The sequence below is a fragment of the Armigeres subalbatus genome, chromosome 3, assembly GCF_024139115.2.
Source record: "Armigeres subalbatus isolate Guangzhou_Male chromosome 3, GZ_Asu_2, whole genome shotgun sequence".
Lineage (NCBI taxonomy): Eukaryota > Metazoa > Arthropoda > Insecta > Diptera > Culicidae > Armigeres > Armigeres subalbatus.
In genome coordinates this window covers 309661738-309687379 of record NC_085141.1, presented here as the reverse complement: position 1 = coordinate 309687379, position 25642 = coordinate 309661738, and the positions used below count along the sequence as shown (strand labels likewise).

General features: G+C 42.0%; 1 protein-coding gene and 1 long non-coding RNA gene across 4 annotated transcripts; both read right to left on the bottom strand.

Annotated features, from left to right (window-relative positions):
• Nucleotides 1-15570: 15570 nt before the first annotated feature.
• On the bottom strand, nucleotides 15571-16673 carry LOC134220722 (uncharacterized). 3 transcript variants are annotated; one of them, XR_009982025.1, is made up of 3 exons: nucleotides 16028-16614; nucleotides 15830-15961; nucleotides 15571-15767 (listed from the first exon to the last, which is right to left on the bottom strand). It is a non-coding gene; the product is annotated as an uncharacterized LOC134220722 (long non-coding RNA). The 3 variants fall into 3 exon arrangements; XR_009982024.1 differs by having other exon boundaries at nucleotides 15571-15961; nucleotides 16028-16160; nucleotides 16204-16605; XR_009982023.1 differs by having other exon boundaries at nucleotides 15571-15961; nucleotides 16028-16673.
• Nucleotides 16674-21552: 4879 nt separating this feature from the next.
• LOC134222640 (uncharacterized) lies at nucleotides 21553-24857 on the bottom strand. The gene is made up of 3 exons (XM_062701798.1): nucleotides 24799-24857; nucleotides 22732-23438; nucleotides 21553-22517 (listed from the first exon to the last, which is right to left on the bottom strand). Exons 1-3 carry the CDS (start codon nucleotides 24855-24857, stop codon nucleotides 21553-21555), a joined length of 1731 nt encoding a protein of 576 aa, XP_062557782.1.
• Between the last annotated feature and the right edge of the window lie 785 nt (nucleotides 24858-25642).

Sequence of the window (25642 nt, the reverse complement as noted above, 5' to 3'; positions counted from 1 at the left end):
AAATAACGCAAAACGATAGGCCAAATATACAGGAGAAAACGTCGGGAAAAACAAAACTAATCGTTTTGACTAAATCAGACTGAGAAAGCCATTCAATATAGTATTATTTCCAAGGAAACGTTATTCTCGAGGAATTGTTCAATTGTCGAAATCACGAAAACCACCTAGGAAATAAAGAATGGGAAATTTCCATTATGCCTAACATCCATTATGCCTTACTTGTCGCTTACTTGTTCCGGCCATAGTTTGAATAAATCAAATAAAATGGATGAATGCTATTAGTATACTACTACTACTTATATGTGTAAGGAGTCGACTGTGATTGAGGTTATGTAGACAGTTCTCGGGTTTCAGACCGAAACGTCAGGTTTAGAACGGATATCCATTTATGATCCTATTAAGACTGAAAGCCGAGAACTGTCTACGTAACAATTATAGACCAGAAGAAAATCGGGCAATAGATTTGGAATTACTGCAACTCCATCAACGATTTATGCTTTGATCAGACATCTTCGATTTGCTTGTAATATTTCCACATTTTTACAGAACATTCGTACAGTCGCCACACGACATTTCGATCCTGATGATACGGGCAACACTCAAATTAGAGCAGTCAAATTGGCTTCTCCCCTCGGGATTTGGCACGACTCCACGCCGGCCTGTCGACCGGCCGTACCGAAGACTTCGTGATCAACATTCTGCCGGTGGTTAGATAAAGTTATTTTTACACCACGGATCCAGAGGTGTCACGCGATCGAATCGATCGGCGGGTGCTGCTTGGAAACGGATACCCATTGCGGTTGCAGTTAGTCACCTCTATGGGGTGCGGTGCTGCTGACTACCTTTGAGAGGGATCTGTCTGACTGACGCGGGTTGTTTATTAGCCCCGTGCGACTGGGTGATGCGGTGACAATGTTGACTGCCCGCTAATTGGTGCTCATTCAAGCTTGTCCTGGTTAAGACGATTATAGATGAGGAGGCTACAGGTTTATCTTGACTTGTTTGCGCTCGATTGCACCCGAGATGTGTTACGTGAAGCTCTGGAGAAGGCTTCCATAAATGATTTGTGGTTGTTTTATCACGCTACTGCAATATCGATTTCATTTGCTGTGCTCTAAGTAGTGGAAACATTATCTTCAAATTAGATATAACTATCATTCGGTAAACTAATTACCTAACCATAATTCACAGTGTGTCGATAGTCAAGACACATTGTACCACAAACAAAGATTCATGAAATGTTTTCAATGTTATGCTCAGCAATGTTTCGGATTATTGTTAACTAATTACATGTTTATTTCTATTTCTTTTCAGATTTATGAAGTGTGAAAAGGTAACGTCATCCTTTGGCAGTCCAGCAATAAAAATCTTTAATTTTCTATGACTAATTGCCACTCATTAGGCCAATCAACAAATAAGAACTTCATAAAGCAAATATCAATCGTTAACTACGTCATCGGCGAAAAATCCGACTCGGAAATTAAATCGAAATCATCATCGTTTTGGTCACTTTCACACAGAGCTGGTCGGTCAGTATTCGGCGAACCCGGCCGTAGCATAAAGCAAACGAAAAAAGTAATAATCAAAAGAGAGAAACCCATCGTAGGGATTGTTGCGCGGCAGCCGGTCGTCGCTTTTCCTGATTGCTACCCCAACTCAAAGGAAAGTGAGCAAAAATGATCAAACACGGGCCATCCCGACGGGCAAAAACAGAAATAAACGTAAATAAAACACGGAACCCCCCAATAAAAGAAAGAAAAATCGATCGAGCGGGCCTTTTAGAGTTGCCGAGAAACGACCGCGCGGATGGTGGTTAGTGTTATTATTAAATATTCATGCAAGCCGCTTGGGTGTAAATTATATCTAAAGTGGCGAGATCGTAGGGAAGAGGCGGAAGACGACGCGTGCTTACTCGCGGGGTGATAGTCGAAAATTTGATCGGGTAATGGAGCAATCGAATGAAATGAAGTGCCGCCAGCACACAGTTATTCAGGATAGCAAAACCCTCAACTCAATTTAAAATTCAAGAGTTTGACACATGTATGGGAAACATCATAAAGCAGTCGCATCCCTGGTCGATTGTGCTTTCCTGAATGATTGCATGTGTTTTGGAGTACGACTTTATCGAATCCCTCTCACCAACAACCCAACATCCAAAAAGGCAAAAGCAGGGCAAAAGGATCAAAGGTTCGGTTTCAGATTGCAGAAAGGGCAGCATATTTTGAATAAAAACGAAGTCAGTATGCTGGCTACCCTCACAAAAAGCCAGGTATGATTAGAATTTGAGATGTGTTGGAGTAGAGCGAGAGCGGACCTTTTTTGCCATATCGGCACCAACCTAAAAGGCATATGTGAGAAGTACGAAAGCTGTTGAGTGTGGATTTACAATGATAAGAGCGTCAAGCTGTTCGCGTTCCACCGATAACGAAAAGTTCCATATGAAGTGAGGGTTTGAATGAGTATTTGCTCACTGCTTACTTTTGAAAGCTTTCGGAGTGCAGAAACTGAGCAGCTTAATTATTGTGATTTATGAGTTTTGGAAGCTTAGATGAAGTGTGGTGCTGCAAGGGAAAACAGCCTAATTTCCCATGCTTCTAATTATGATCTCTGGCTTTTTTGTAGCTCCAGGAAATCTTTGCTGTGCGTTTTAAACGTTTTAAATTAGAGCTTTCATTATTTGCTTGGTTTATTATTGGAAGAATGACGGGAAAACGATAATGGACAAGGGAAAAAAGGAAATCTATACAACAACAGAAATTGCTAGCAAGCTAGCTGCTAGCTATCACAATACTGAAACAAATAGTGTTCAAGTTGTCAGCAAAGACTAGTTCTTCTAAGTATTGGTCCTAGTAGAAGCAAAACCTCTGTTCGGGTCCAGTCTTGACAATTGAAGCTACCCTTTGGCTGAAATCGACAAACAGCCGAAGTGGTCATTTAGCCGAAAATGCATTTTGGCTGACTTAGTTAAATGACAGAAAAGGCTCGGAAACTTGTCTTTGGGAAGGGGGGCTCCCATACAAATAAAACACCAACTTCTTCATAATTCGAGAATTAATCAAGCAAATGGAACCAAATCTGGCATATGGGGTTTTCGCTAGGGAAGATATGTTTCTGTGGTGGCTCAAAACCCACCTCCTTCTGGAAAGGGGACTCCCATACAAATGAAACAGAAATTTCGGCATAGCTCGAGAACTAATCAGAGGATAAATCAATTTTGGACGAAACAAAGTTTGTCGGGTCTGCTAGTTGGCTGACTTGGTTCATTGACAGAAAAGGCCATTTGGCCGAAAATGTCGTTTGGCCAAAGAGGTTGTTTCGAGAAATGCGAGGTGAGTAGAATTTCATGTCAATCATTCACTTTTCAGAAGTGAGCAATAAAATGAACAGTGGGTAATGTCTGTGACATAACCGCTAAGTGGACGTAGGACTTGACTTGACCATGCCTTTAAGATACATAATATGTCCAAATTTCTCACATCAACTATTTTGGATAAATAATCGGCGTTGCATACCATTCCTTGGCAAAATCTCATCAAACCGACACAGAAATCAAATCTACCTCGAACAAGAATCATAAAAAACAATTCAGGAAGTATCTGTCCGGTCACGGAATATTAGCCTCGACAGTTGCAACCTTCCCACTGAAGGACTGCCTGAAATAAGCCACAAGTTGACCCAGCAGGGGATGTACGGCCTCTTAATCCGTGCGATAGCAATTGAAGGAGAACATTATTTTAACTCTTAGAGCCTGGAAAAAGGCTGTTTGCTTCGGCTAAGTCCAAAAAGTAAGAAAACGATCTTTTCAAATAACCGCGAATTTCTAGTGGTGGTATAAAAAAGACCGAATGCACTTTTCTTTTATACCTTATTTTGAATCTTCTCTGCTTCCCAATTGGTGGGCCAATCAGCCAGTGTCTTGTATCCCGCTTCTTTGTTAGCCAAAGCGTCATCATCATCAACGCGTTCGAGAAGGGCTTGTTGCTCGCTGCTGGCGTCTATTTCCTAACGGGACTTTTCGCTTGATACAGGCCAATAAGCCGGGCAAGCGAGCTTAGAATTGCAGTTCAGGTGAAAAGTACGTGTTCTTTTCTGAGACAACATTGTTAGTAGTAGATGGAAGGAAACACCCGGACATGGGATTTCGGGTGATAAGATTTAGAATTGGTAACATGGGACGATCATTCAGTCACGTTCGCTTTGTGTGCGGTCAGTATCAAACAATGTTTATCTAGATATTTCTTGATCAATGCCAAAAAATCCAATTTGATGAAAAATCGATTGATAGTTTATTAATGTTTGATCTGTTATCGGTGTTTTTTTTAAATCCAAATATCCAAATATTATGTGAGAGATTTGGACATCTTATGTTTTTTTAGGCATGGTCTGGTCAAGCGAAGCCTTTCGTCCACTTCGCGGTTAAATCAGAAAAAAATATCCACTGTTAGTTTTGACGCTATTTATGAAAATCACGCATAAAATTTTATCACTAGAATATTGGATTTGGCACCCAAGTACAATTTCTATCCCGAAGGGTATTGAAAGCTTTGATATTGATCTCTATTACAGTTCCATCCCGATTTTGGCAACACCCGTTTTTGTCTACCCCCGATTTTGGCAACACCCGTTTTTGGCAACATTTTCTTCCCGATTTTGGCAACAACCTCGAAAATATTTTTTTAGTACTTATTAGAGCTAAAACCTTTTTATTAATATGTTATATGATAAACAAAACCAAAAGTGAATGTCATTAAGGTTTATATGCGTATTATGGGCTCTGTACGAATAGTGGGTACTTTCACTGAAGTAATGAACCACCACTCGTATTACCGCTCATTGCAAACAATGTCTATTGAAACTTTTTTGTTTTTTTTTATTCACGTTTTCCATGTCCCTATTCACACTACCCTAATCTAACCAGCCCACAGTAGAATGTCGTATTTTTTGGCATCTCACTGATTTTGTCGTCGATAAGCTGACTGACTAAATGCGCTGTCCAGCCATCAAGTCGTTTTGCTCATTACGCGCCTTTTTCTGGTATCAGCCGAGAAACTGTCATTTTATCTTTTTATCCGTCTTTCTGCTGAATTCCCGTATAGAAGCGGGCTTGGTAGTCATATGGCTACTGCTTCTGCCTCATACGCAGGAGGTCGTGGGTTCAATCCCAGGTCCGTTCCATTCTCCTACTTTGTATCTTTCTCTTTATTTCTCATGTTCTAGCAATCGCTAGAACTGGAAATGGACTTCCATACCGTTTCCATTACTATTCCTATACCTTCAACTTGAGTATTCTAACAGTAATCTGCTAGAATTGGAAATGAACTATAGAGCTCGTTTCCTACATCCAATTAGAAATTCCATCAGTTACCTTCTCCTATCTATCACATTGGCAGCTCGTTAACCAAGACGGACCTCTGCCTCTCCAACCTAACCCAAAAATTCCAACAAATTCCGCATGAACTCGTGGCAAGTGCAGAGGTATATTCGGCTTGCAGTGGGCGAGTGATTGCATCATCATTTCCTCCCCCTTCCCTACATTGACTTGCATTCTGATGTGGTAGGCGCCAGTATGACCTAACAAATGAGATCACCAGTACTTGTACATTGAAGATGTGTGCTAGTCCCAAGCAAACATCTGTTGGTTCCCTGTGCAAGAACAGCTGATCTGGTCATAATGGAGTAGCAACTACGAGCAGTCAATCAAGCTCAAAGCTCAAGCTCAAGCTTTCTGCTGAATTCCCGTATAGAAAATAATCAACATTTTTATTTCCTTATTGTTTAAAATTTACGCAAATTTGTCTAGCGATTAATATCAGAACACTGTTGGCTTTTCCATTTTCCTGATGTGTCAATTGCATAACGAGCCTTTTGATTCCAGCATGTTTGCCAACAATTCAACAGTAATGGTAAGAGTTTGGTAACATGTAATCGTAAGGCTCTCGAGCAGTCATTGACTTAAATCAGATCATGAGAAAAAATCGGGTTAATCTAAGCTTACTTGGGGCTCTGCCGCGGGGCATCCTAAGATCTTCGAAATTGAACGTTCGATGGTTCACCGTTTAATGATCTTCAACGCTCACCATTCACCAACGGAAGTCGGTTGAGTGAAGCGAATCACTTGGTAACGCAACAATAAGCGTCGTTCCGGTGCACTGATAGAAGAAGCCATTCGAGCATTCTAAAAATGAAAGACCTCTACGAGTCTGGAACTCTAGTACACTGAATGGGAGGCGTTGATACTTTCTCTCGACTATCTTATCACATTGAAAGAAGGGCGAATAAAGGAGAACACATGATGTGGTTTGATTTTTTGGTTTCATTGTACTAGAGCAAGCGGGGTACAAATGAAAAAATCATTGCTTACATGGATACCTCACCACGGCTTGGCTTGTTAGACGGTGTTGCTCATGGTATCACAGCAACGATCGCTCCTACTCGTTGTTTGGCATCCATCTGAGTGAGGCAGTTTACTCATTGGCTATGGATGTAGCATAGATTGCAATAGATCAATGCTCACAATGCTCACTCACTCACACTTCCAATGTCTGCTCTCGAGTGTTCTGTTTGTGATGGCGAAGTATCAGAAGTGGAGTACCTCCTGTGAAGTTCCCATGAGATCACTGGTGTAATTCTAGCTGCTTCAATAGGCGAGTGATGCGTCACATGTGGTTTTATTATTATTTATTCAGCCTATGACCGGAGTGGCCTCTACGGTAAAGCTATGTCCATTTAGAATCCGGAATCATTTATTGTATTGCAGCGGCACGGAAAATGACCGCTGCAAGAATTCTTTTACAGCGGTTTGTCTACCTAGGCGCTCACTTGCTGTGGTATAAATTTCACGATGTTTCGTGCAGCGAGTCAAAAATTATTCCAGATGGAAGCCGAAAGGAGAGAAAAAAATCTGCACACCCACGTTGATAATCCTGCTCATCGACGATGGAACCTACGTCAAAATGGATTTCGGACAGCTTCCTAGCCAAAAATTCTACATGGCGACGGCACGAGGAGTAGTTCCTGCGAAATTTAAGTTTGCTTTTTAGACAAACTTGCAAAAAAACAGATGATTTTGGCAAGGGATATGCAGCTGTGGAGCAAAGACCTAAGTGTTTGTAAAGAATAAGACGATGGACTCGAAGCTGTACAAGGAGGAATGTCTCAAAAACCACGGACTAACTTCCATAAAGCCCATAAAGGTCCCGTGAAGTTTTGGCAAGATTTTGGCGAGTTGCCACTACAGCCGGGAAGTCATCCAGTGGTACCGCGATAATAACGAAGATTTCATCGATAAAAACATAAACCCACGCAACTGCTCACAGCTCCGGCCCATCGAGACATTTTGGGCAGTAATGAAGCGGAAACTTAAGAAAAGTGGAAAAACAGCTCGAGACGCGACTCAGATGACCAAAATGTGGAACAAATGTGCCGAGGAAGTTGACTCCGGAGGTGTGCAACTTTTAATGAGAGGAATAAGGAAGAAGGTGCGCATTTTCACTAGAAACAAGAAGAAATGATTTGATCAATATTGTTTTCCTTCAAGTACAGTGAATTACCTTTGTTTTGATGTATTAACCCTATTTGTACGTCAATCAGTTACCAAGATACAGATGATTTTATTATTCCGGATTCTAAATGGACATAGCTTTACATAACAGTCGTCTCCGTCCACTGCTGTACGTTACCAGTCACGCAGTCTACAGAGGGTCCGTAAATCGTCTTCCACCTGATCGATCCACCTTGATCGCTGCACACCTCGCCTTCTTGTGCCTGTCGGATCGTTGTAGAGAACCATTTTTACTCCAAGTGCGCGTTGGTCCTCCACAAGCATTGTCCAGATCTCGTACGTACGCTTTCCTGCCACGTTGCGTCTCCGAATTTGTCTGCTGATATCGTTATCGGAGGTCAAGTGAGCCCAAGTACACGAATTCTTCAACCACCTTGATTTTGTCGAATAGCCGTTGTCTTCTCTTGAGCCTACTTCGTCTTCAACGTGTTAATCACTAGCATAGAGAACTGTAGTGCGATGACCTGCAGCGAGCACCAGTAGGTTGACTGCTATCGAATGTCAGAGGTGGCATGCCGCAAATGGTCTTCCAGCTTCACTTGGCCACACTATCACTCGTAGTGCGAGGTGCACATAGTGCTCATGAATCGATCATTGCCGCCTGAAATATTCCTGGGTTGAGTGCTAGGAGACCGACTAGCGCAAAGGGTTGTGGTTTTAGTGAGTCGAGTGTAGTTAACCCATACTCACACTACATTGGATACTCTTGATCTATGTGCAGAATGCAGATTTCCGTTACCATTTTCTTAAACATGCCTTCTTATGCCTTGCGTTAATTTTTTCCATAATGTCAGCAAAAAATTATGCACAGAACTTTACTCTTAATTACACCGACTACAAGAAAGTTTGCCTCCATCAAAATCCATTATATCAGAATCCGAAATTTGTAGCATATTTAGTCATCTTGTATCCGTCGGATCGCTATTTGATTTATATAGTGAATGATGATAAAAACAAGCATTTTCGGTGGACTAAAGCCTGTCCACGTTAAATTTCGGACACTTAGACAATGTCTAATTGATTTTTGGCCATTTTATCAATTTGGACGAGAATGAAAACATGCTGAAAGCATCACGTAAAGCGGAGAGATTCATCTGTCATGTAAATTGATCTTCTCGGTGGTTTGTGAAAATTTTAAAAAATCGCTTTGTATGATGGGTGTCCGAAATTTAACGTGGACAGGCTTTAAAATTTATATGAAAGGGCAGATTGAAGTCAGCACTTCAATAGACTACTATAGAAACGTTTTTTTATCACTACCATTTTTTGTAAGGACATGGCCGACGCTATTGTCAATTTCAAATATTATTTATTATTAAATTTGTATTATGAAATTGTCTAATGGTCTAATGTAACTATTGTCGTTTGATTACCATTCTTGAGTTTGTTTCAATTTTGTTTGAGCTACAATCTCCGAGTTATGAATAATATCGCAAAAATGACAATTATGATGCACGTGCATCACTTAAACACACTCCACATACTTTGTAGTACATATTCTAAGTATTTAGCTTCAATCAAGCAAAAAAAAAAAATTGAAATTTTGTATGAAATTTTTTTCCCGTTTTTGGCAACATCCCCATTTTGGCAACATTAAAATCCGGTCGTGTTACCAAAATCGGGAAGGGACTGTATTGGCTCTCTGAAGAACCGTTTGTTTTTTGGACATACATGCTGCATCATGTGGCTTTTCTTCAGCCTGTCTCGGCTCATCACCGATGCCGGCCGGTCTCGGCTCGACTCTGCTGCTGCTGCCGGTATCTGCTCAGCATTGCTGCTTTGTCGGGTCTGTAGGGTGGACTGCTGCTGTACTGGCTAGGTTTCGGCTGATGATGGTGGCTTCGATGGTGTCGAGCAGAAAAAGCGGTCGGTGCAGACTTCATTTCCTGCTAAAAGGTGTGAGTGCTGTTCAATCGATGATGCGGATGCTTCGCTTGTCCCGGTCAGAATGAAAGGATAAAATCGATTTGCGCTATTTTATGGCTTCTCGGCAGACCCAGCGGCTGCTCATTCGCTGGTGTCTGCACCAATGAGAACGTGGTAATGGAATGATGCAAGAATTATGCGTTACCCATATTTATAGGTTCCCTTGATCTCAATGTTTTTCATTGAAAACAGTTTCATGCTTATTGAATCAAGTTTTTCGGGTCTTATCAAGCATGGACATGAAAGGCATACTTAAAATCTGTCGATTGAGGGGCTTACCGCAGAAATTCGTCCATTGAGACGAACGCTATTAACGTTTAAAATCTTTCAACACAGCGTAACGCGGTCGATTTGAATATTTTGGAATGACACCTGGTATAGTAAAGAGAGACGTAAGTCCTACGTCAAAAATAGGAAAATGAGATGTGACAAGCGAGATATATTAAAAGTGATAAATGAAGAATGCCACGTGAAAAGTGAGACTTATCACTATTAATATCTCACTTTTCACTCCGAATTTTTCGCTTTTCACAGTGCGTTCTGAGAAGTGAAAAGCGAGAAATGAGGAGTGAGAAGATCTCACTTTCACTTATGATTTCTCTCTTCTCATTGCTTATTTCACTCTTCTCACTTCTTTATTATTATTATTCACTTTACATTTTTTACATTCACGATTGTTCGTTCAATCGTGACAATCCAGTTGGAATGCATTAGAATGTAAAAATTCAAACACTAGTAAAGTCATTCCATGAAAAAGAAATCTAAAATATGTTTCAATTCAGTAGTTTTCCACTGACACAAACTGACTCATAATATAAAACGATTAAAAATCTCACAAATTTGGCTGTGCAGTTATATTTAATTACTCGAAGACTGAAACGCAAAAAATAAAAGATTTGATATTAAGTAAGGTATAACACGAGATTCTAAAAGTTAATTTCAATCCATTTAGTGGTCCTCTTTAATCTACCGCCTAATAACGAACATAGATTGAGCAATTGAGCATCTTACACGGTAGTAGAGGAGGTCTATACACATGACGCACAAACAAGTAGGAACAGCATATTTACATATCATAGTGAACGTAAATGGAAGAAAATAACCTGTCTAAAACTTCCCCTAAGACGCTCGAAAATAATATACGGGCTGTTTTTAACATGGAAGCATTTACCCTACCTTCATTCCAGAAGCTATATTATAGATTCCCATATGGTAGATTGAAAGTATAACATGGAAAATTCTAACGGAATATCAGCGCATCATCAACTACTAGATAGCTTTTGATTCAAACTTCAAAATTGTCCTCAGGTCCTTTGACATCACCTATTTGGTCAGTATTCATTGGCGGCGGTTGGATCTCAACCTTCTACGCAGGTAACAATCACAGGTTAGGAACATCTCGAATTGTTAGTATAACATTTTTCACTTTTATCTATTTAACTAAAAGATTTTGATAAAAAAAAATATCTAATTTGACAGAGCGATAGAATTTTGAAGGAAGGGTCGTTTGGCCGAAACCCATTTGGACGAACAAACCACTAGGCCGAAAGGGTCGTTTGGCCGAAAAGGTCATTTGGCCGAAAGGGCCATATGGCTGAAAGTAAGAAACGAGAAATGACCCGAGCAGGAGAAATTGGCTAAATAATACCTAATTCTATTAATGATACCATACTCTGTGATGAACTAGCCCTGCATTGGAGGTAAAATACCAAACGAATAATACCACAAACTAATATGCACAATACTTAAGCCATAACATACTCAGTTAATCAATTAAATTTCAACACCAAATACATAACCAATTATTATTCATTTGGTATTGAAACACCAAAGTATGTTATGCCTCAAGTATTCTGCAAATAAGTTTTTGGTATTTTACCTCTTATGCAAGACTAGTTCATACCAATTTCTGTTATCGAGGTCGTCGCTCGGGGAGAATTGAAACGTCTCTCTTCTTACTCCTAATTTCTCACTTTTCAAATGACCTAATCGGTCTCATTTGGCAAAATCCAAATATCCTATTGGGCCGAATGACCCTTTCGGCCAAATGACCATTTCGGTCAAATGACCATTTCGGCCAAATGGCTCTTTCGGCTAAATGATCCTTTCGGCCAACGGCCTTTTGGGGTAAATGACCCTTCTGGTCAAACGACCCTTTAGGCCTAATGACCCTTTCGGCCAAACGAATCTTTCGGCCAAACGACCGTTTCGGCCAAATTTAACCAGTTCGTTCAAATGGCCTTTTCGGCTAAACGACCATTTTGGTTGAACAACTTTTTCGGTCAAAGGACCTAGCATGCATTCGGCCATTCTGGCCAAATCATCTTCTAGTGATTCCATCTGGAAATTCTCCTGAGTTTTTCTGCCAGAAGTTCTTTTCGGGAAATCTCCAGGAGTTCCCGTATAAGATCCCCAGAAACTGCATAGAGAACACTTCCATTAATTCCACCGGCAATTCATCCGGATAATTTTTTCCAGGAATTTCGCTATATATTGCTCTGATTCCTTCTGCTAAAAACTCCTCCAAGAACTCAGTCGGAAATTCTGATGGATATACCCATTCAAGTATTCCAACGGAGTTCTATTAATAGGGCTTCACACGATAGTCAAGAAGTTTATTTATGTGATGGAATCGATTAATGTAGTGAAACAAACTAATACGACCGGAGGTGATCAAGCAAATCGTTATACCGGGTATATCAGTTGTCTACTGGAGCCAATCCGTAAAACTTGATATACATCAGCAAAGGTATGGCCAATGGTGCTCTAAGCTCACATGAGTCGCCAAAGTACTGCAAACATTACAGCCATTAGTTGAAACATCACGTCTTTAAAACAAATACAGAGTATGCCAGATGTGACGCCACATTCGGTCACCATCAACCATCTTCGGCAATTTAGCTGAAAGTTTTTTTTTGTCTTTATTAGCGAGACTTTCAGCCCTAGGCTGATTTTTGCTGAAAATGTGTGATTCCCCTTATCTCACCCGCAAAATTTTCGTCCAGTCAAATATGGTTTACAAACAACCATGCGTCCACCTTAGTGCACTTTTCTTCAAGCTCATTTTTTCTTTAAAAACATTCTAAAGTCAAGAAAGTTTTGTTATTCTGAGTTTGGAGGATCATTTTGCTATGGGGTCGTACACTAATTACGTAAGAACTTATGGGGGCAGGGGAGTCTGCCATTTTCTTACGCTCCATATAAATAAAAAAATATTTGTATGGGAAAAATCTTACATATTGGGGTATTGAAATGGGGTATTGAAAAACCCAGAAAATTTGCTTAGGTAATAAGTGTACGGCCCCTATGTAGCTAGTTTTATAATTTGTGTGTCTGCACGCAGAAATTATTTTAATTCCCGGTTTACATTGGCTAAAACATTAAAAACGCTTGAGGGGGCATTTTGGACCACCTTCTCCTACTACTTTTGGGTTCGGTCCACACCTATACAGAAGCATGTGCCGATAAATTATTCATTCTCGCGACAAACGATGGTGGGTTCCGGAGCGGACATTTGGTCCTTCGAACTGGATACCATCGGAACCGGACAGGATACGACCTTGCCCTAGCAGGATTATCGCCATCGCACTGCACGAACTGCTTTGCCCTATTCTCGCTGCAAAGAAATTAGAAGACAACAAGACCAGTAACCGTCAAAAGTTATGAGGAACGAAAGAGAAAGGGATGTTTCCGTGCAGTGCCTTATTGCGATCGTCAAATGATAGTGCATTGCCTACGCCCAAATGTTAATAGCGATTACGGATAAGGGCCTTGAGGCTAAAAAATTTGGGTGGATTTTTGTTAGCGACGGATCAGAAGACTACACAGAGCTGCAGGGCTTTCTTCTCGCTATCACTGTCTTTTAATACTTCACTGTGATCGCTATTATGAACCCATGATCGTCTGCAAAAGAATTGCCTTTTTATCGGACAAGAATCGTGTCATTGGTGGTGCATATATGCTGCTTTTTAAAAAGAAGAAAGACTGAAACGCCGTCTTCTACCAGAGGTCACTTAACTTAACACCTAGCATGAGACAACGGACAGGACACATAACATCCAGAGGACACGGCCACGAAGCCCACATTACTATTCAATATTCTGGATACCAAGCGCGTCATTTCTGCATCGACGCCGAGGTCTCGAGAGCTATTGATTGTCTATTAGGACCCTGGGGGTGGACTCGAGTAAAGAGGCGGCGATGTGGAACTTTGTTCAAGATAGTGAATATTTGTGTACGTCTGCCGATTCGTGGACATTGGATATTTTACCTACTAAATATGTACAATTAAATCCTCTTGGGCTTGATTCCCATTCACCCATACACGCCAGAAATTCATTTCAGGCTGTATTTTCGCTGAAGAGGTGTTCTAATTTGTCTATTCCATGGTTCAGCCATCTTGGATTTTTTTATGGGAGTTTGTTTATGTTTTGCACTGAAAATGAATATTCAATATGCAAATTTTCACCCCGCAATCATCTCTTCTGTGCACTAACGAAATGATTGAACCTTGTTGTAAGAGCCTTGGGTCCGACTCAATATTTATACGATACGATCATAGATTTCTCTGGGTAAGTAACATAGTCTCATCGAAGCAAATTATTAATTTATTTATGTATTCATTGTTTATTGAATTCATCTGGCATTTATTGTCTTTGTTGACTTTTTTCATTTGGATACTACAAGATGGAGGATCTTCACATAATTCAGTGCACTCTTTCTGCATTTGCAATTTTATCTTGGGTTGATCCGCAGGCTAGGTCGTATGAGGTGCTAGCTGCGAAGCTGACGGATGTGCAACATACTTTCGACAATATTTGGAGCTTTTTTGAAGGTTTTTTTCGGACGATGTTCCTCTCAGCCAAGGCACCTGTCATTTAGAAAACTAAACGAATTTTGTGAGAAGTTCTTCGAGAACCTTATCGAGACTAAAATGTACATGACGATAATGTGAACGCACTCCCACACAAATCAGAGACAGAGACAGGAATTTAGTGAAAGCTTCTTCTGATGTGTATCTAAATTTGACTAAACTGCACTTTCAGTGCAGCTGCTATAAACTAATCTCGGGTACTTATTCAAAAGGACGTATGTGATTTTGTAAACAAAGATTCAAACATCGATTTGTCCAATCTGATAGCACTCCCACGCAAACCATCACCACAGACAGGTAGAGGAAGCCTTTGGCTAGCCGTTGGTGGTGTTGGTTTGCGTGGGAGTGCCATCAGATTGGACGAATCGACGTTTGAAATTTTGTTTACAAAATCACATACGTCCTTTTGAATAAGTACCCGAGTAATGTTTATAGCAGAAGGATGCTACCGATACCCTACCTAATAAACGGTCTGGCGTTTGTCGGCCTCTTTTGATCGTAAACCTCCAAGTGTTAACACGTATTTCAACAACGCTCCGAAAACCCTTAGGGCCGATGTCCACGTAGCGTTTTTTCAAGCTGCGTTGACGCAGCGTTATTCGGCGTTGAATCAGGCTGGGAATGCACACGACAAGCGGTAATTTGCCGCAAAACTTCTAACGTCAAACCTATCTGTCACGCCAAATGTCATCCGCCTGCCAGCTGTTGTCAGTCTGTCATTTTTCATTCTCTTCCAATATGAATCGAGTTCTCCATTCACATATTGTCGGCGTAGCACCAACTTAGAATTCGGAACTCGGGAAGTCGTGATGACAGACTAGTGAATGTAACTCAGTATTATTCCAAAATAAAAAGTTCAATTAATGCGTGTTAGTAGAGTAGACAAATTAACTCACTATAGATTTAAAAGTCACCCATTACTTCTAAAACGAAAAGTTTGAACTTTCGAAATTAATTGTAGAGCTGTGAAATTGAAATCGTGCCGCACAATTCGATTGGTTGAATAAACACGTTTTCAATACAGAGAGACAGATATTTGACATCGCTTTGCTTGATCCCAATATCTTTTCTACAATCATAATAGATGAATATTATTACGATTTCATAATGCTGCTCATTCTTTATTTCCAACTTAAATTTATTACATACTTCATAGGAGGAGATTAATCTTGAATAATAGTTGTTGTTCTTGTCTTGAATTGAGCATCTGTTGCGTTTGGGGTACGATTTTTATTAGTTCCATTTATCGGCGAATCATTTGTTCCGGAATAAAAAGTCATTAAACATTTTGGTCAGATACTGCAGTCGCTCCTACAAATAAGGTGCTCAAAATCCTCCTCCGAAAGCATCACAAGCGATTGCTGGCGTGTTGCTACGTTTGTCGTTGTTCTTCCAAAGAAGTGCTATCTTAATGCCAAACGAATCGTTATTAGGTATCATTGGAATTTTCACTTCACTGCAACACGGACCGATCGCAGTAGCGTTGCCCACAACACTAGAAGAAACGCATTAGTCCCAGAGTCTTACTGTAGCTTATCTGATCTCGTTTCTTCTTGCAATTGCAATTCACATTATTTGACGACATCCTTCCGTTGACATTCCTAAAAACATGAACATATAGGTATCAGCAATAGAAAAGCCAAGATATAGGAACCTCGGTATCGAACCTATATTTAATAATTCTGCCCATGGCGGACCTGGTATCGCCTTCCTTGGTGTATATACAGGGTCCCGCGGAATGCACTTTGTTGGTTGAATTTTGCCTGCTTGTCACTCAACCCAAAACTGCCACATCACCGTCTGTTCGGAAATCAATTGATTCACAACACTATCCTGCACATACTTGCGTTGATTTTGACTCTATCCACCAGCATGGGATGGTTGCTTGTCAGTTCTTTCCAAAGGTGTTTTGACCGCGACTGGTACTAACGCAGGAACGAAAGAAACACTTACCGCTCCGAACTATTTACAATTGCTATTATTCAAAGAAGCTAGATTTGAAAAGTGTTGCAATTTGCAAATTAATTTGCGAAACCAAAATGAACTGATTTGCGAAGTATTTTTGTTTGTTTTGATTTCGCTCTGACACATTATTTCACATCACAGATTTTCCCATTAGAAATCTTGTTGGAAAGAAACAGAATAGAGAAATGTCAAAAAAATACTCGCGTGCACGCTGCGTTCCTGTGGGGAATTGCGGTGACTTTGCGGTAACTCTCGCCGCAAATGAGACGCGTGTCGACGCCGCGTTAACGCAAGTGCGTGTGCATGATTCTATTTAATGTTGGGTACTTCCTACCGCAATTGCGTTGACGCTGCGTGCACGCAAATTCAAAACCGCTACGTGGACATCGGCCCTTATTCTACTGTCCTCCGCGGGTGATTAATACTTATCAGTATATAATATTTGGCGGCGAGGAAAAAGTAAGTGAAAACTTAGATAAAGTGCGCGTGCATAAAATCGAGTGCCTTTTGCCCGTGTTGAACAACTTTGCCTTCGTTTGGAGTGAGCAGTTTTGCCCCCGGCGCGGCGGTGGCGCGATACCTGCAGGAGCAGCAAAGAATAAAATTGCCTCGGGCGGAGGTGCGGATTCTGCTGTAGTGGCAGCGAAAGGCCTGTGAAAAGAAATCGGAATTTTCCCCGACGGGGACTGTCCGGAGTAGCGGTACAGGCAAGAGAAGGTTGAAAAGAAATGTGTTAGCACGATTGTGCTCAATAAAAGCCATTTTGAGGCAGTGATCTTTACTTTCATTGATCGAAACGAGGATCGAAAAACAAAATAATTACACGTAAAAAAAATTTGAGGAAGATATTTTTTCTTATATTAAATTGATTTTATTTTCCAATTTTATTAACTGGTGATTTTGATAACGAGCTTCGGCGGCTGAGACGGTATGTTTTGTTCGCTGTACCGTAACGCCATTTTGTGTTCAGTGGAGTAAAAAAAAAGTGATTTTACGAGAGGAAAAGTGTTTTAAGTTTTATTAACGAGACTTTTTCTTTATATTTAACGAAGGTTTAGAGATCCGTCGGTACGGTGAAGGAAAATTTTAGCAGCTGTTTAGCCATTTTGTGCGGTTTCGCTGGCGGATATTGAAATCTGTTTTCAGTAGACAATTGTGTTTCCGTCTCGAGATCCGTGAGGATTCGCTTCTATTGGTGCCGGATTGTTGCTGACTGGCCGTAACGATTACGACGAATACGACGACGATATCGGCGACGAGCAGCCGGTTGGCCAGACAATTCCTTTTCATTTTTGGAGTACAACCATCGAAATGTCTAGTAGCGTTGCAACGCTTTGGTAACAAGTTAATTTATAACTGGTAAGTGTTTTTTTTGTTCCTTCATTGATTGATCATTGTTTCAAAATTGCTTTTGTGGTACTCACAACTGATATTTTAATGTGTGAATTGTTTGGTTCACGAAAAAGTGCATTGTGTGTTGATACGGAACAATAGGCCGTTTACCGCATAATAAGCGGAGGTCCCTTTTTGTCAAGTTGATTTTAAATTTGCGTAAAGTTTTTATAACAGATTGGAATATTTAAACTGATTTGTTTTTCGGCGCAACAATTATTGAGTGTATAATTGATTTTATTGTGGGCATTGAAATTATTTTAATAGAAACAATATCTTATGTAGCTCCGAATATTGATCCGTACCGCAAAGGGCAAACGTTTGCGTCCTGGTTCAAGCGACTAGGATATCATTTTCGCGTTAATAAAGTAGTGGAAGCGGACAGGAAAGATCAAATGTTTCTCCTAGGAGATGATTTTCTATTCGAAGTAGCTCAGAGCTTGTATTTTAATGACCAATTGCTTGATGCAGCACCTTTTGACGAGTTGATCGAAAAGCTGAAGCAAAAGCTGGACAAAATGGATTCAGCCTTAATCCAACGTTTCAAATTTGGGTCCCTGTCCCAGTACAGCAACCTGGTGAAACAGCCAGTGATTTTCTTTTTTCGCTTAAACTCCAAGCTGAGTATTGTAACTTTAAACGTGATAAACAGGATCGCATACTTGATCGAATTCTCATTGGCTTGTCGGATGACGCCTTGATACAAAAGTTATTAGCGGAATATGGGGACAAATTGAATCTAGCTCAAGTCGAGAAAATGATATCTAAATGGGAGTTAGCTGCTTCTAATGCAAAAACATTAACACAAGACAATTCTTTTGAACAAATCGCTTCTATTTTTGGAAGTTGTGGTAACCTTTTTCAACGTATGACAGATTCAAATCAAGGGCATGGTCCAGTGAAGAGCCGAGCAGGCTATAGACATTTTTCAGGTGATGACGAGCGCAACACAAAACCCTACAATAGGTACAATAATCGTGTGAATCCTCGTTTGCAGACAGCACGGGCCAGGCAAATGCGACTCCAGGAACAGCGAAAACAGTATGCAGTGGTTCATCCGGTGGAACTGAAAGGCGAAGAGCAACTAGTAATCGACCGCCGAGTGTGCTACTATTGTGGAGTTCGAGGACATGTTCGCAGGAGGTGCCCGAAGCTGGAACAATTCGAGAGGGGTCCGATCAACAACATCAACTTTGAAAAACCCTGTGCGAAAAATGACGATAATTTGTCGAATATGATGAGTTGTTGGGAAGACAAGAGTGATGATTTGGATCCAGGTGAATTACAGTACATGCATGATTCCTCCATTAACAAAAGTCATCCATGTTTACTAGAACTGGATATTCAAGGCATCAATATGCAGATGGAGATTGATAGTGGCTCCGACGTTTCCGTGATTGATAAGAAGCTATTTTTGGCAAAATTCGATGTTCCACTTGAAAAAAGTTCCAATAGTTTGATAATGGTCAACGGTTCCAGTTTGAAAATTGCTGGAGAAGTTATAGTTTCGGTTATTTTGCGGAATATAAAGGCAAATTTGAAACTTATTGTATTAGATAGTGATCATGATTTTATTCCTTTATTTGGGAGAACCTGGTTGGATGTTTTCTTTCCTAACTGGCGAAATAGTTTCAATAAACAAGTAGTTGACAACAACATAACTGAACGTGATTACAGCTTGATGAAATATGTGAAGACAAAGTTGTCTAATGCTTTCATTAAAGATTTTTCGACTCCTATTGAAGGTAATGAAGCCGAAATGGTTTTGAAATTTGACACACCTATCTATAGGAAAGTTATTGACGTTCCCAATGCATTAAGGGATAATAGTGCCGAAATTTGTTTGTGATTCCCAATGGAGCAGTCAGTTGTTGAATCAGAAAAGTATGTTAGGGGCCGTACACATATTACGTAAGCACTTATGGGGGGAGGGGGGTTCGGTCAATATCTTACGCTCCATATAAATAAAAAAATCATTTGTATGAAAAAAATCTCACATGGGGGGAGGGGGGGTCGAAAAACCCGGAAAAATTGCTTACGTAATAAGTGTACGACCCCTTAGTGCTTGTGATGCTTCTGCCACTATGGCAGAGCAACCAAAACAGATGATTATCTCGAAATGGACTACTACCACAACACATTTTGGTAGAATACACCAAGGGTTTTTCTACTAAAAACATCACGTTCATTTATTGAACTTTGATGGCTTTCCGAATTGGATGGAAGTTGATTGGATGAAAAATAGAAATGAATGTGAAAAATTGATGAAACTACTGTTAGCATATTTGGCTGAATTTGGGTTTCCAGACAGAATGTCAGGTAATGGTCCTCTATTAAATCCTCATGACTTCAAGAATTTTTTTGAGAGGCAAGGAATATGGGTTTCGGACAGTCCTCCATATAATCCCGCTATGAATGGCAAAGGAAAGAGACTTGTTCGTATAGTTAAAGATTTAGTGAGACTGTTTCTACTTGACCCAAAATACCTAAAGGCAAAACTGGAGGATCTAATTGGACTATTTTCAATAAATTTTGAAAACAATATGACAATATGACGGCGCACCGAAGTCAAGTTAAGATCACAAATGCTGCGGGCGGCCGTGTGCGGCGAAGGATGGTGATGCATGTCGATCGTACTGTCGATAACCCTGGTCCATCTCCACCATCACTGCAAGAAACGATCCAAGAAGTCGAGCCGTACGAAGAATCTTTCTGGGGTTTCCTGGAGTGCGAATTACCCGGTATCGAATCACGATTGGTCAAGCCGCATCGAACATTGAGAGACGTAATTAGTTTGGCGCTCGATGGCCTGCCATGGCGTTCGAGAACAAAGTACAAAAACTATTACAGAAGTAATTTCGAATATTTTCAATAGTAAAGGTAATTAAACAAGTTTTGTAAATATGAGAAAATAATTCCTTCAAATTCAAATTGTAAACAATAATCTTAAGGTGATTATACAATCAAGCCAAGTGGTGAATTTCAAATTCACCACACGGTTTGTACTCCTATTATCAAAAGTTCAAATCTAGCGTAATAATTTTCGTACAATGCTGAAATTAAAGTCGATTGTTTACCATAAGTAAGCAAACGATCTACGGATGTTTCATGCCCATGTGTGTTGTGGTTCTCTCAATTCGTGCTCTTGAAAAATCACAAGAAAAAGCACGTGGTTTCCAAGATGGCCGATTTGTGGCTTCGTTGTATAACCACCTTAAAGAAGGAAGGATTGATTTGTATCTAAATTTGACTAAACTGCACATTCAGTGCAGCTGCTATAAACTAATGTTTATGGCAGAAGGATGCTACCGATACCCTACCTAATAAACGGTCCGGCGTTTGTCGGCCTCTTTTGATCGTAAACCTCCAAGTGTTAACACGTATTTCAACAACGCTCCGAAAACCCTTATTCTACTGTTTGTTTTGGTGGGGTTTCGGTCACCTTATTCTACTGTCCTCCGCGGGTGGTTATTAAATATCAGTATATAATACTTCCAAGCGAAAACATTTTGGATGAACCAGCAGCCGAATTCTGGTCAAAAAAAGGTAAGCTAAAGCTAAGCTAAAGCTAAGCTAAAGCTAAGCTAAAGCTAAGCTAAAGCCAAAATAGCTAAAAGCGTAAGCTAAAAGCTAAAAAGCTAAAAGCTAAGCTAAAAGCTAAAAAGCTAAGCTAAAGCTAAGCTAAAGCTAAGCTAAACTAGCTAAAAGCTAAGCTAAGGATAGCTAAAGCTAAGCTAAAAGCTAAGCTAAAGCTAAGCTAAAAGCTAGCTAAAAGCTAAAGCTAAAAGCTAGGGCTGTGAGGCTAAGCTAAGAAAGCTAGCTAGGGAGGCGCTAGCTAAAAGGTGAGGCTGGGGTGGTGGGGCTGGAAGGCTAAAGCAAAAACTGGTGGGGAGTTCAGGAGGCTATTTAAACAGTGAGGTGAGCTGGGTGAGGTGAGGTGGAACTGGGAAACTAGGGCAGTGCTGAGGTGGGAGTGAGGGGAGTGGGAGTGGGGAACAGGAACAGGGAGCTGAACAGTTGAGACTGGGGCTGGGAACAGGGGGTGCAGGTGGGGCTGGTGGGGAACAGGAACTGAGTGGGAGTGGGAACTGAGGAACAGGAACAGGGGTTTGGAGCTGGGGTGGAACAGGGGTGAGAACAGGGGTGGAACAGAGGGTGAACTGGGAACTGGGGAACAGGTGGAGTTGCAGACAGGGTGTGTGAACAGGAACAGATGGGGTGGGAACAGACAGGGTGCTGGTGGAGACAGGAACAGGAACAGACAGGGTGGGGCTGGTGGGAGCTGGAGTGGGGTGGGAACAGGTGGGCTGAACAGTGGAACAGGCTGAGTGAGACTGGGCTGGGGGGGAACAGGTGAGACAGGTGGAACAGGAACAGGTGGAGTGGGGGCTGGTGGGAGTTGAGGCTGGGGCAGGAACAGGAACTGAACAGGTGATGACAGGTGGTGAACAGTGGAGGCTGGTGGGGCTGAACAGGCTGGGGTGAGTGGGGTGGGAACAGGCTGGGGCTGGGAACAGTGTGGAACAGGCTGAGTGAGGCTGGAGTGGGGTGGGTGAACAGGAGGCTGGTGGCTGGGGGAGGCTGGGCTGGTGGAGGCTGGGGAGCTGGGTGGGGCTGAACAGGGTGGAACAGTGGGGCTGGGGTGGAGACAGGGGTGGGAGCTGGGTGGGCTGGGAACAGGAGGAGCTGGGGGTGGGAACAGGGTAACCAGGTGGGAGCTGGGTGGGGCAGGTGAACAGTGGAGACGGGTGGGGTGAACAGGTGGGAGACAGGAACAGGGTGCAGGTGGGTGGGGTGGGGCTGGGAACAGGGAACAGGGGTGGGAACAGGGAGATGGGGAACTGGTGGGGACTGAGGAACAGACAGGGTGGGGCTGGGAACAGGATGGTGAACAGGTGGTGAACAGAACAGGGGACAGGAACAGGAACAGGAACAGGAACAGGAACAGGAACAGGAACAGGAACAGGAACAGGAATTTGGGAACAGGGGTGGGCTGGGAGTGGTGGGAACGAACAGGGGTGGGAGCTCAGGAACTGGAACAGTGGGGAACAGGTGGGAACAGAACAGGCAGGTGGGGTGGGAGGTGGGGTGGGAACAGGTGCAGCTGGTGGGGGCCTGGAACAGCTGGGGCTGGTGGAACAGGCTGGGACTAGGCTGAGGTGGGAGCTGGGAGGCTGGAGTGAGGTGACAGGGCTGGGAGGCTGGGAGTGAGTGAGGTGGTGGGAGCTGAGCTGGGAGTGGGGCGGGAACAGGGGTGGAGTGGGAGTGAGGAACATGGGGCTGAGGCTGGGGAGACGGAACTGGGAGGGCTGGAACAGGGGTGGAGCTGGGAACTGGTGGGGAACAGGGGTGGGAGTGGGGTGGTGAGGTGGGAACTGGGGGTGAACAGAACTGGTGGGGAGACTGAGGTGGGGTGGAACAGGGAGCTGAGGTGGGAGGCTGGGGTGGAACTGGTGGGGCTGGGAACAGGGGCTGAACAGGAACAGTGGGAGACAGGTGGGAACCTGGGGGTGGGGTGGGGCTGGGAACAGTGGGAACAGGGAGCCTGAACTGGGGTGGAGCTGGGAACAGTGGAGCTGAACAGACAGGAACTGGGGCTGAACAGGAACAGGGAGTGGGGAACAGGGGGCTGGGGTGGGTGGGGGTGGGGTGGAACAGGTGGGGTGAACAGGGTGGGGTGGAACAGGTGGGAACAGACTGGGGTGGGGTGGGGGAACAGAACTGGAACAGGGGTGGGGTGAACAGAGGGCTGGGCTGGGGTGGAACTGGGGCTGAACAGAGATGGTGGAGTGAACAGGGAGGCTGGTGGGAGCTGGGCTGGGCTGGAGTGGGCAGTGGGAACTGAACAGGGCTGAGGCTGGGGACTGGTGAAGCTAAGCTAAGCTAAGCTAAAAGCTAAGCTAAACTAAGCTAAACTAAGCTAAAGCTAAAAGCTAAGCTAAAAGCTAAGCTAAGGAATAAGCTAAAGCTAAACTAAAAGCTAAGCTAAAACTAAGCTAACAGCTAAAGGGAACTAGCTAAACAGCAACTAAAAGCTTGAAAGCTAAGCTAAGCTAGCTAAAGCTAATAAAAGCTAAAGCTAAGCTAAAGCTAAGGGGCTAAAACAGCTAAAGCTAGCTAAGCTAAAGCTAACCTAAAGCTAAGCTAAAGCTAAGCTAAAGCTAAACTAAAGCTAAGCTAAAGCTGAGCTAAACAATAAGCAAAAGCAAGCTTCATTTCCGATGTGAGGATGTTTTGAACAATCAGTATGCAAATAGTTGTCAAAAAAATGTGAACTTATATTTTTCTTCGCAAGACATTTTAGTTTATTTTCTTTCTCTTAAGTCTATCGGAATGCGGTATTAGGAAAAGACATTTTTAGAGATAGTTTGTAAATCTCTTTTTAAAAAGATTTTTTTTTAATTTTTTCTTGAACCTTCGGAAATTGGCTGCAGGTCAAACTAAAATATGAGCCACCACGACTTATCAAAACAAAGCACTATCGACACGTTGTAAACATCAATTTTCACTATTAACTATTGGCGGTACTGCTATCGCTGCTTTTGACGAAGCAAGCCAAAGCTCTACGATTTAGTTTGGCCTTCTTTTGCACTCACTTGCACTTGTTCATACTGCGATAGCAATCACGTCACTTTTGAACTGTCATTTTCTTTACGAGTCTACCTTGATTAATCAGAATCGATTCTGTATACCATGAAGAGCCACTAGACTTGAACCAGGCTACTGCGACTGAGCTCGGTTACCGCAGATCAAGCTCCAAACTTTTGGCGCGACCGTTGAAGTGTCGTTTAGTTTCTGGGATCTCTTTTTGTCGTTGATCCATGACAAGGCGGATTTCCCTGAGGTAGAAAGGTAGAGTTAGAGTTTGATCGATCTTCTTCCTATCACTAGTGACAACTGTGATTATTATCTTCAACGTCGCATTTGTCTGCTGGAGCATTTTTCAAGGAAAGTAGTAGCATCAAAAACACTCTCCAGTGGCAACAATTTGGTGAAACCAAAATAAAAATCTCCATCAAGAACAGCACAGCCCAAATGGAAGAGGACGATGCATAGTATGCGGTCGGAGCTACTCACTTACTGTTGCAATGCAGCGAATTTTAGCCGCTGATCTAAAAACATGGAGTCCTCAGAAGTCATTCTCGGTTCCGGAACTACTTCAAACCTAGGCATTACGCCAAGAAGTTTCAGTTGAAGTTCTCCTATCGCTTCTGCCAAAGTCGTCATCATTGACTGGCGTACTTCCGACCTGAAAATGACAGTTATCAACAGTTCATAAAGTTGCATATGAAATCGAAGGAAGAACGACGATGTTTTCGCTTGAAATTTCGGCCGTTAGTTGGAAGATACATCGCAAAGCAGGTTGATCATCGCCGCTACAAAGACCTCCGAGCAAAGCTGTCTCCAGTTGAACAATTCTTGTCTGAACTTCCGTTAGAGGAACGACTTCAGGATGACTACGCTTGTTGAAGGATATGAATCACAGGGAAATGGTCAATTGCATGGAAGTAGGAATTGTCTGGCACTTCGGTTCACTTGGTATGCTCTACAAAACTTTATCTATAAAGGTTATTGGAGATTGTCCAATATCCATAGCCGAATATTGTTCGGCAGAACAAATCATTAGGCCGACCGATATTTGGTCGAAAATGTCGTTTTGCATAATAGGGCATACAGCCAAAAATGTCGTTCGGCAAAACAGACCTGTTTAGGCCGCAAAGTTACAGCATCGATCATTAAGAAACCAATTAAGGTATTTTATTAAGATCGACACATATATACGAGACGAGCCAGCCTCGGGCTGAAAGTCTCGGTAATAAAGAATAAAAAATCGATACAGACGGTTGCAAGCATCTGGCATTTGAACTCCAAACGACGTCATGTTTGAGATTTCGAAAGACAATCTTGAAAATTTTAATTTTGTA